The sequence below is a fragment of the Aotus nancymaae genome, unplaced genomic scaffold (assembly GCF_030222135.1).
Source record: "Aotus nancymaae isolate 86718 unplaced genomic scaffold, 86718_ANA_hifiasm-v0.15.2.pri h1tg000064l_0, whole genome shotgun sequence".
Lineage (NCBI taxonomy): Eukaryota > Metazoa > Chordata > Mammalia > Primates > Aotidae > Aotus > Aotus nancymaae.
This window is the reverse complement of record NW_026988478.1, coordinates 5,366,281-5,378,643: the sequence shown is the minus strand read 5'-3', so window position 1 is coordinate 5,378,643 and position 12,363 is coordinate 5,366,281. Positions and strand designations below refer to the sequence as shown.

The window sequence follows — 12,363 nt, the reverse complement described above, 5'->3', positions numbered from 1 at the left end:
AAGAACTCTAAAATTGGGCCATTACCAAATTAGTCTTCCCTATAAGCAGGCAACTGAGAACATTAAGCTGAGGTAACCTAATTTCTGTGGCCCTTCAAAAATTTAATTATTTATGTAAACTACATTTGTTCAGGAATAAATTTTTTTAACTGATAAAATTTTAAAGCCTCCTCCTCCTAATCACAGTATCTCTGCGTGCATGCTCGTCTTCTGGTATTGCTTGGGTTGTGAGGTCTGTTCTAATTAGCATAAACAGAACAGTATGTTAATCTACTGCACAAAGTCCAAGTCTTCATGGAGGCTGAAAACGTATCTGGAGTAAACAGAAACCCAATGTGGTGACAGAAAATCACTCTGATAAGTTTTTCTCAAGATCTAAACTCAAGTCCAGTGGCTGTGCTCTTCTGATTTCCCTTCTTTAAATGGGCTTTTGGGGGAAAAAAGAAAATGTGGGGAGGGCTTTGTAGCCACTCACAGGATGTGAACCCTACATCCACTGCAGCTGTGCAACCTTAGACAATGTAGTCGCCCCTTTGAGTCGTCACTTCCCTGGCTGTAAAGTGGATATACAATAACCAAACCTTTGTTGTCATCATTAAATCAGGCAGTGTGTATTAAATGCTGGGCATGGTTACCTTGTCAAGAGTAGGTTCTCAACCAATACTAGCACCCTAACTTTTCCTTGGGAAAACAGAACATCATCATAAGGAATGGTCCCTATTCTAATAAAAATAGTTTAAAATTACTGGAGATTGTTTTGTACGTTTTAAATAAAGAAAGACATCCAGTGCCAGATATTCTTTCTTATGATGCTCTTCTATTATCAGCATGTTTTGCCTCCTCCCAGAAGCAGTTACATGCAAAAACATTTGGTACTCAGAGAAAACAAGAGAGGAAGAAGGACATAATCAACGAGATCTGTTGGGGTTCTGGAAATTTGTTTTTTAATTGGAATGGCTCTTCCCCTTGAAAATCTAATAAGTGTGGATTTTATCCCAAACATATGGCAGGTAATGATTATTATCCCACATATTACCTTGGAGAAATTTGAATCTCCCATCTGAGTATCTCACTGGCTTTAAAAAGTATTTAATTTGCAGGGGCAAAAATATGCTGTTTGGCTTTCCTGAGGGAGACACAGAGATGTGTTCAATAGACCACCAATCTTTAGAGACACAAAAAAAGCAAGTTTACAACTGAAAAATATGAGATATGCACCCCAAATTTCTCCTCTTGAAATGTGTTATGGTCATTTAAGTTAGTGAATCATCAGCATCCAATATAAACCAACTAGGTCTGTGTTAGGTAGAACCATCCACTCTGGAGTTACAGCTGCACATTTCATTAACCAGAAGGGTCCCATGCCCCTCGAAACATTCTGGAAACCAGTAAAGAACATTATTCTAACACAGAAAAAGGAACAAAGAACCAGGGAGCTGAGCTTTACCAGACAAATGCCTTATTGTTCCAGGGCCTTGGTCCTTCTCTCTTTGATCCATGGCTAATGTGTCACCATCCTCTTGAGGAATCTCTAAGTATAAAGATGAAACAGCTGAGCATATACTTTATTGAGATGTCTATTGCTGACTTTCCTCTATGAAAAGTCACATTTTATCTTCACTACTTCTTCCACTATAGACGGATTTCAAACAATGACTGTAAACTATTTTCCAATGTATCTATAGTCCATGAAGACAGTCTAATCCTCATCTGTTCAACTCCACCAAGAAAAAAAGCACAACGCTATCTTTTTGAATATTCCTCTCTTCTTCATCTTCCAATTGCTACATTTTTTCTCTTACTTAGCCCATTTGTTCTGAATCTTATACTACAACTTCTCTGTGCATGTACTTTGAGTAATTAAATTCAAACCAATTAGGGACCTGCCTCCTATACACCAGCTAAGCTAAAATTATTTGCAGATTCTGCTACCTGATCAGACCTACTGTAACCCACTGTGAAACTGGGCCCAATCTCTCTCTGTAGTTCAGTTTCCTCACTCTTCCAGAAGACTGGGGCTCAACCACTCCTAAAATACAATGATCCCTATGACTCATGAGATGTGTCACCAGTCCTGACCTCTCCCATAAAGTCCAATCCCACATGCAGAGTTGACTGTAGGACATTCACTTGGGTGTAGTAAAGTGATGAGAGGACAGAGGAAGTGACTTTCCCTGGCATACATAGTATGGGATTCATCCACGTCTCCTAATTCTTGACAGCTATTATTTCCTTGTACCTCGCAGAACTTCAGGCCTGACCTAGTCATATGTCTTCCAGACTAAGCCTGGGGCCTGAGATAAGGGGCATCCAAAGACCCTTTCCTCCTCCTTCATCGGAAGTCTAAAAATCTAGTTTCCTTTTCAGCTGTTAGTCTGGAGGAGGATTTATTTACTGTTGCTAGTGTCTAGTTGCTAGGTTGCTAGATCCGGTAGGGCTTAGAGTGTGGGAGTGCTGATAGAGCCCATTCTTTTTGTTTTATAAATACTAACCTTTCCTTTGTGTGCTTGGCTTTTTTATCATCTGACAGCATCCCGCATCCCTTATCCTGTCTGGGACAAGACTATGCTTTGTATCTTGACAGTGAGAAGAGCTCTAGAGATAAAAGGTACATGTACTATGTTCATAAAAAAATACAAGCAGTCACATGGCTTGCTGTAAACAAATGGCTCAGATTATAAATCCCATAGAAACTAAGGTAATTCAGGACTCGAGAGATACAGGTTCTATTTCTACTATGCTTCTTCAACTAGGTAAGTTAGTTATCTCAAAGAATACATCTCTACAATAAAGCTCTATCAAACACACTCGGCTATACTTCACATAGATGCTGTAAGGATTTCCTTACAGTTTTAAAGAAGGTTCCACATGCACCATAAAGATAAGGTTATCGCCTTCATTTCCCTGTTGACCACATCTTCAATAATAAAGATGACATCACTAACTATTCAGGGCCTATGCTAGGTAGATTAACAAATGAAACCTGAGAAACAAATCAGTGAGCAACTTTAAAAAAAAAAGTAGCTCTGTCCAAATAAGGGGGAAAAAAAGTAGCTCTGTCAAAAAGTGAATTTCACTAAAATTTTAGTGGTCTTACCTAAACTGTATTTCATTCACTCACTCAATTAATGTTTACTGAGTGCTTACTATATTCCATATTAATATGGTTGTCATAGCTCAGCTGAGAATTACATTTGTTAAATAACCATGTGTATCCACAAAGATAGAGGCAATGCTCCCTTAAACATCAGGCACTTTATCACTCAAAATGAGCTCTGTTGACATTAGCCCTTTCACCTATATTCAAGGGTACACCCTGCACAGAACAAGGGTATCCTATTTTAGGAAAATCCAACACACAAAAGAGATACTTCCAAACCAGAAAAAAACTCTAGAAGGGCAAAGCGAACAACTACTTACACCATCTCTTATACACCCAATTCCTCTGGAACAGATAAATTATGAAAATTCAATGCAACCTTAACTAAGATATCAAAGTTAACATTTCCAATAGGGAAGTACATCATGTGTCCTCCTAATGTGACACACCAACGACATCACATCACTTATGTAGTATTGTTGCCGATGATGAGAAAACACGCTACAAAATAACTGACCTATACTCTTCAAAAATGTCAATCTCATGAAAAGAAGAAAGCAAAGGAATACCTCCTGATTAAGAAACTAAAGAGATATTAACATAATGTGTTTAAATCCTGGTTGAAAAGGGAAATGGATGCTATTAAGGACATTATTGGGAAAATTAGAGAAATGTGAATATGGACTTACATCATATAAAGTATTACATCAATGTTACAATTCCTGTTTTTGTTAATTATACTGTGGTTATGAAACAGAATGCCCTAGTTCTTAGTAAACATATGCTGAAATATTTAAGGGGAATGGAGTATAATGTCTGCAATTTTCAAATGGCTAAAACAAATAAAAATATGTAATACAGAGAACAAGCAAATGTGACTTAATAACAGATGATAGAGGTAAAGTTATTATACTCTTCTTGTAACTTTTCTGTAAATTTACAGTTTGTTTTGTTCTGTTTTTTGAGGTGGGGTCTTGCTCTGTAGCCCAGGCTGTAGTGCAGTCAGTGATGTGACCATAGCTCACTGCAGCCTTGAACTCCTGGGCTCAAGCGATCCTCCTGTCTTGGCCTCCTCCCAAGGTACTAGGATTACAAGCATGAGCCACTGTGCTCGGCCTTGAAGTTATTTCAAACAAAGTCCATTAAATCTTTTAAAACATAAAATGGAAGAGTAAACTTGGGTTACCTATTTTTTAAAAGGACTTTATTTGTGTAAGTCTCTATAATATAAAGTGCTGTGAAATGTTTGTGTCTTATGGAATAGTTGTGGACTTGGTATTTGTAATAAGACAGATTGGTACATAGAAAAATGAAAATGAACTTCAGAGTAACCATTTCTGGTAAAGGCCCATTTCTGCCATTCACTCACTAGTTGAACTGTCTTAAGCTTATGTTACCTTATGTATGACAAGGGTAACAAGGCAGCTTCCTCTGCTCTCGCGCTGGTAACATGGCTGTGAGCACCGCATGCATAACATTAGGTATACAAATCTGCTTTCGTAACTATGAGGTACTATCCAAACATCAGCTCGTTTTTAAGGAGTTGTCATCCAGAAAGGTTACAGGTGATACAAATGAATGTTACACAACTGCAGGTAAAGTACCCACAGAAAATGAGAGAACGAAAGGACTCCTCTTAAATCATATTATACACCACTTATTGAGGTTCGCAAATAGACTAACAGAAGCAAGTGTTGAAAATGTATGGTTTTCTCCCAAAAAGCAACTCAGTCATGAAACGATATAAAAACAAAGAGGTGTTCTTTATTATACTATCCTCTCATAAGAGCCAAATCTGCTTAAAAAAAAAATTCTCAATTCAAGAACATCCATTTACATCTAAACGTGAATTTAACGATAACCAGAAAGGACTAAAACCATTTTTTCCTCAAAAGGGTAGTCCAAAGTATGTATGTTTAAACTACCTAAGAATCCTGTCTGCCCATGGTCAGCAGATCCACATTAGGATAAATCCCAGTATCCCTAAGAGATGTGACTCGACCTCAAGCCAGCAGGAGCTCTAAAGTTTTCCAAGTACACACAGGCATGGGTGCTGTAGCAGGGTTTAGATGTGAGAGAAGGTAGGCCCAGGAAGATGATCCAATGGTCTGTTAAATCCTACTAGATCCAACTTTATCCTCCTCTCCTCCTTAAATCTCCAGTCTCATCCAGGAGAAGAGATTGCCCCCCATCCCTGCCCTTGCACTCACTAAGCCCCAGCCCTTGTTCTGTTCCTCAAACATATTAAGCTACTTCTCACTTTAGAGTTTCTGCATTTGTTCTCTTGGGCTAGAACACTTCCAGGATCTTCACATCCTGGCTCCTTCAGGTCTCAGCCTAAATAACACGCCTCTCAAAAGCCTTCCCTGACCACCCAACATAAAATAGCCCCTAGTCAGGCACCATCACACTGCCATTTTGTTTATTTTCATAGAACTTTTCTTCCTGATATGTTATCTTGCTGTCTTCCTTCTTCTCACTACAATGCAAGTACCAGGAGAGCAGGGACCTTCTGTTTTGTTCATGGCTAAATCTCCAGCATCCAGAACAGGTCTTGGCACAAAAAAGGCACCTGGATAAAAGCATAAATTGCCCAGCTAGAGTCCAAAGTTTATTTCCAATCTTGATGTACAAGTGAAATTAAGTAACTCCAGGAATAAAATGTTTAAGGCTCTAATGCAACCCAGGTTTCTGGTGCTCCTTTCTTGACTCAACTTTGTCTTCTACACCAAAATCCACTATACTAATTCCATCCACTCTTTTACTTTCTCAAAGAGCTCATCTCTTCTCAAAGTCAAAAGAATCAATTTCTTAGCGATGACTCAAACTATCTCACTTCAAAACCAACTTCCTTGCTCTGTAGCTTCAAGCCCACACCTCCACCTAGCAACAGAACACCCACGTGCCTTTATTTAACATGTGTAAAGAACAAGCTCATCGGTCTAGACAGTGGCTCACGCCTGTAATTTGGGAGGCAGATGTGGGTGGATCAAGAGGTCAGGAGACCGAGACTATCCTGGTCAACTTGGTGAAACTCCATCTCTACCTAACTACAAAAAACTAGCTGGGCATGGTGGTGGTGCGCACCTGTAGTCCCAGCTACTCGGGAGACTGAGGCGGGGAATCACTTTAACCTGGGAGGTGGAGGTTGCAGTGAGCCAAGATTGTGCCACTGCACTCCAGCCTGGCAACAGAGCAAGACTTCTCCTCAGGGGAAAAAAAAAAAAAAAAAGGCTCATCATCTCCTTTTCTATACCTGATGATGGCATCAGCTGTCACTCACACTCAAGGTCTCAATCAACTGTCATTCATGGTTCTCTTTCACTCCCTATGTCTAATAAAACATTTGGACCTGCTGTTTCTTTTGAAATATTTCTTGCATCTGCCACTGCTTCTCCATCTTTACTCTCTCTAAACTATCCAGGCCCTTATACCGAGAAGGTTATTACTAAGTTACTCAAAGTTTTTAGCACTACCACTAAATGGAACTGAAACTGCAATTCTTATGAATTCATCTGGCAATGATCAATACTTTTGTGGAGGCTGTAAGAAAAATCCGACTTAGTGATGTAACTAGTTTGCCTAACATAAAGGTTGTACTCATACAAACACACAGGCATGAAAACCAAGTCATGGCCATATTGAGCTACTGGTCTCCTAAGTTTCAGGCCAGTGTCCTGCACATTCTACAGTCAACATTTTAATTCATTAAAGGAACTTCATTTAAACACTCAACAGTACTGCCACCTATACATTCTGGAACCTTTCTTACATTTTTAACTATTGCAGAGTATTCTGGATACATCTTTATTCAAAGGCTGATTAAAGTATTTATTTGAAGTCCAGCCTATTTGTCTTAACTGACAGATAAAAGTTCTTCTCTGGGTACAGTGTTTTTCCTTCTTTGGTAGCAATATTCTCTCTTCTACTGATGATATTCAATCTGGCAGATCCCAAATATGATCTAAAATGAAAACTTCACAAGCTTTCTGTTGTTTTGCTTATTCTTTCTTTCCCTAGGTACAGAGAACTGCCCCACCATCCTGCCCAATGGACTATCATAAAATATCTACTTTTCCTCACCAATAGCATATATCCCTAGGCCTTGACTCTGTTCATTGAGAATCCAATACACTGTTACTCTCCTTTTAAAAAGAGGGTAACACATTGCTCCATTAAGTATTACAAGGATGTTTGTGCTTACCACTTCCATTCAGTGTTGTACCAGAGATGCTTCCCAGGACAACTAGGCAAGATAAAGAAATAAAAGGCATCCAGATTGGAAAAAAAGAAAACAATCTCCAATTACTTAATCCTGTACGTAGAAAATCCTAAGGCATCCACTTAAAAACTGTTGCCAAACAAGCCACACTAGTTTATAATTGACCTCTGAAACAAGATTATAGCTTCAGAGATCAGTATGCAAAAATCAACAGCATTTCTATATATAAGGAATTAACAATCAAAAAATGAAAAATTAAGAAAACAAAATTAATAGCATCAAAATGAGTAAAATCATAAGCAACAAATTTCAAGAAAGTACCAACTTTACACAGTGAAAACTACAAAACACTGTTGAAAGAAATCAAAGCACTGTTGAAAGAAATTGATTCCTAAATGAAACCAAATTCAGAGTCCAGAAAAAATTCCTTACATTTATGATCAATTTCAACAAGGATGTCCAAGACAATTCAATGGGGAAAGAATAGCCTTTTCAACAAATGGTGCTGGAACAACTAGAGATCCACATGCAAAAGAAAAAAGCTGGACTCTTCCCTTACAAAATACACAAAAATTAACTCTTAGAGTACATACCTAAATGTAAGAGCAAAACCTGTAAAATTCCTAGATGAAAACATGGGAGTAAATCTCTGACTTTGGGTTAGGTAAAGACTTATTCTTAGATATGATGCCAAAAAAAGAAACAAACAAACAAACAAAAAAATGACAACAGAACATTATCAAAACTGAAATTGTGCTTGAAAGGATACCATCAAGAAAGTGAAATGACAACCCACAGAATGAGAGAAATTTTTTGCAAATCATGTATCTGATAAGGGACCTGTAGTCAAAATATACAAAGAACCCTTCCAATTTAATAAGACGAATAACCCAATTTAAAAATAGGCAAAGGATCTGAATAGGCATTTCCCCAAAGACACAGAAGAATGGCCAATACGCACATAAAAAGACGCTCAAAATTATTCGCCATTTGGGAAATGCAAAATCAAAACCACAATGAGGTTATCATTTCACACCTATTAGGATGGCTATAAATCAAAGTCAGATAACTTGTGTTGGCAAGCATATTCAAAAACTGAAGTCCTAATACACCGCTGGTAGCAATGTAAAATGGTGCAGCCACTGTAGATAACAGTTTTCCAATTTCTCAAAATTTAAACACAGTTAACATATATCCAAGCAATTCTACTCTTAGGTATATACTCAAGAGAAATGAAAACATATGTCTTCACCAGAACTTTGCTGTTCACAGCAGCATTATTCATAATAGACCAAAAGTGGAAACAACTCAACTGCCCATCAACTGATGAATGGATAAGTAAATAGTGATCTATATCCATGCATTGGACTGTTATTCATTAATAAAAAGAACAAGGTACTGATACATGCTCTAACATGGGTGAATCTTGGAAACATTAGCTAAATTAAAGAAGCCAGTCATAAAAGGCCATGTATTGCATGACTACATATATCCATCTATCTATCGATAAATATATATGAACTTTCCAGAATAGGTATATCAATAAAGACAGAAAGTATGTAAGTGGTTGCCACAGGCTGAAAGGAGCAGGGAATAGTAAGTGACTGCCAATGGGTATGGTGCTTTTTTGGGGGGTGATGAAAATGTTCTGAAGTCAGATAATGGTGATGATTGCACAACTGTACACATACTAAAAACCAAAGAATCACACATTTTAAAAGGGAGAATTTAGCTCGGCATGGTGGCATACGCCTGTATTCCCAGTTACTCAAGAGACCAAGGCAGCATTGCCTGAGCCCAGGACTTCAAAGCTATAGTGAGCTATGATCACTCCACAGCACTCCAACAAGGATGACAATGCAAGACCCGTTTTCATTTAAAAAAAAAAAAAAGACACCCAAGGTCCAGTACATGCAAACCCACTGGTGAACATAATAATCTCCAGGTTGTCTAGAAAGAAAATGAATACATAAAATCTCTTCTAAGAACACGTATTTTTCTTTACATGTTACATGTAACATAAAAATCAGCTATGCAGAAGTTACATGAACATTTTGTGTTAGAAAGGTAAATGTCTATTATTAATACAGCATGGTCCAGTACATTTATGTATTTATATATAAATACATAAAAGGAAAAGCATCTTTAAAATAAACACCATCAATGGCTCCTTGGTCATCACAATACAAAATCCCCACACCTTCGTCTTCCTTCACAACTGAGTTTTATCCATCTTTTTAGGCTTACCTCCCATTATTCCCTGACACAAATTTGGGTGGGCCAGAGTTTCCACTGACCAACCCCCACTATTCATGCAACACTATGTTCACTGCCACCCATTTCACTGACCATTTGCCTTTTGTCTTCAACTAATTCTGGGGATGTTTTGTGCAAGTAAATGATCCTTATTTTTCAAGACCTGATTCAAGTCCTATTACAAATAAATTTTCTCACCCTTTCCAGAACATAGCAACCCAACATCTACAGGCCTCTCATAGTCCTACCATCCACAACCCTAAGGCTGGCTTCTCATCAGACAGGTACTCTTCACCACCCAAATTCAACTAATTCACTCTTACAATAAAGAATAGTCGCCCAGAGCTTACCTTTTCCAGCCTTGATTCAATCATTCATCAGTTTTATCTTCTAAGTCCCTCACTTTAGAGAAATGATATACCAGCTTTCACCCAGAGTCCTAAAAAAAAACAGCACTCTTGCCAATGACATAGTGCCACCTAGCTGCAACATAAGGTAAATCACAGTGGCAGTAGGAGGATCTCCACACTACTTTTACAGGAATGCAGTGCAGGTAAAACTAAGAAGCTACAGTACTGTTTAGCAGGACAATTAGAGAGTGTGAGCTTATTATAACAAGTAAACAGAACAGATAAATACAAAATTTAAAAAATCTCAGAATTTACTCACATATAAGGGAGCTTGTTGTGGAGTAAGTTTCATGACCCAGGACACTGAAACAGAAATGGAATAAATAAATGAGAATAAAATTAAAAGCTGTCATCAAAAATACATAAGCCACCTAAAGTCCTAGATGTCAAGCATAGCTCTGAGTACAATCCCACACTAAAGATTACTATATGGCCAGTTGTATACTATACACTAAGAGATTTAGGAAGGAGATGGGGTGAGGGATTGATCCCAGATTCAATCTTTTCAAGCGGGGAAGAAAGATTTTCGGATTGAAAAATAAAGATAAAATGCTTCACTGTCACAGAAGTTTCAACAACCAACAGGATATTTAAAGCAGTTATCAAAATAAAACTACTGCATGTTCACTTACATTTTTATGTAGTCCCTCAAACTCTCAAAACGCTGTTTGCTCAGGGACTTCTTCCAGTTTTACCAAGAAGCCTGGAAAGTGAAAGGAGGATTGCAAGGGACCCCTAGAACTCTCTCTCTTAATACACCTTCTCTGAGAAGGGAGGCTACAGCTTGCCCCTCTAATCACTAAAAGTCATGACCCTCCTCAAAATTAATAGCTGGATTCCCTGATTGTTATTTTCACTAAATGAATTCTCATAAGAATCTCATTAAGATTTAGAGAAGGCTTCCAGGGTTGAATTCCTGAATATTAAGAATAGCATGTTCTTAAAAGCTTAACTTTGGTGATTTGACCAGGACTTCATCTAGGCTATAAATGCTCCGAATGGTAGGTCCTTTACCAAGTACCCTGAATTTGAGTATAAAGTTATTTCATCCTCTTAAGAGTCAGAGAAACAGACCAAAGTGACTTCATTATAATTTGATCTGAGGAAGTTTCTTATTCACAATAGGCAAATGAAGACACATACTGACCAGCAATACAAACAACAGTATAAAATGTCATTCATACATGAAAAAAAAAAAAAAACAGACAAAATCCCAAACTTTGTGTTCCAACAAATCACAAAAGCCTCACTAACAATAAATTGAAATGACCAAATGTTTGGAATGAAAAGCAATGCCTTGGTAGCTGTGCATAGCTCAAATAACAGAACCCTCTTTATATTGAAATCCTCACAGGTCTGCCACAGATCAAGCTGTGTATGTCTCAGATCAAGACTTGGCCAAAAAGCAGTTCACACACACTTAGAGGGAAAATAATCTACATGAGCCCCCTAAATGCAAATAATCTCCACACCAGTTGTAAGCCCCAACCTTCAATGTGTTCTGCTGGACAATGCAGTAGGAAGGTGACACACAGGTGGCTTTCTCACACTGACTGAACCAACTCCATCCTCATGTCCATGCCCATTCATTTTCTGGTTCACTCCATACCCCATAACAGACCTCCTGGCTAGGGGTACTCCTTCCTTTCTAACTGCCTTCACTTAATGACTCTGTGCTTTTAGGTGCAAAAATTATCTGCAGAAATCCACACTGAAAACCAAGCTTGAGAAAGGTAGCAATAACAAACCAACATTTTTAGAAGAACAAAGTCAATTTCAAGCCCATCAGATTCAAACAGCAAGCATGAATGAAAAAGAAAGATTGAAAAGCTTGAGTACCTTCTCAATGTATTAAATACCCATTTAATTTAAAAATTAAGCTCACTGTGCTCACTGGCCTTTGAACGAGCTTTCCAGATCCTGCTCAGACTTGCCTATGACATAGGAATGAAAGAACCTATAAATTTATGAACCAATCTACCTTAACTAACTTGTTAAGTGTTCCTGCATCAAGCAGAAGAAAAATTAAAGGAGCAGTGTCCCATCTTCTGGCTTCCCTGGGCCACACTGGAAAAAGAAGAAGTGTCTGTGGCCATATAAAAAATACACTAACACTAATAGCTGATAAGCTTTTAAAAAAATTACAAAAAACGTAAATCTCAAATGCTTTGTTTGTTTTTAAGACAGAGTCTCACTCTGTCGCCCAGGCTGTAGTGCAGTAGCATAATCTTGGCTCACTGCAACCTCTGCCTCCTGGGTTCAAGCAATTCTCCTGCCTCAGCCTCCCAAGTAGCTGGGATTACAGGCTCCCGCCCCCATGCCCAGTTAATTTTTTATTTTAAGTAGAGACAGGGTTTCACCATGTTGTACAGGCT

At 38.1% G+C, this 12,363-nt stretch overlaps 1 protein-coding gene across 10 annotated transcripts in view; it reads right to left on the bottom strand.

Moving 5' to 3' along the window:
• Nucleotides 1–10,291, bottom strand: part of AKAP13 (A-kinase anchoring protein 13) — a 248,043-nt gene extending 237,752 nt beyond the window's left edge. For 9 of the 10 annotated variants that reach the window (XM_064366197.1, XM_064366198.1, XM_064366200.1 and 6 more), the window contains exon 1: nucleotides 10,248–10,291. In XM_064366197.1, coding sequence (XP_064222267.1) covers nucleotides 10,248–10,280 — 33 coding nt within the window. In that variant the 5' untranslated portion in view covers nucleotides 10,281–10,291. Of the gene's footprint in view, nucleotides 1–9,928; nucleotides 9,968–10,247 lie in introns of those variants that run through there. The other variant, XM_064366201.1, reaches the window with a different exon arrangement.
• Nucleotides 10,292–12,363: the final 2,072 nt, after the last annotated feature.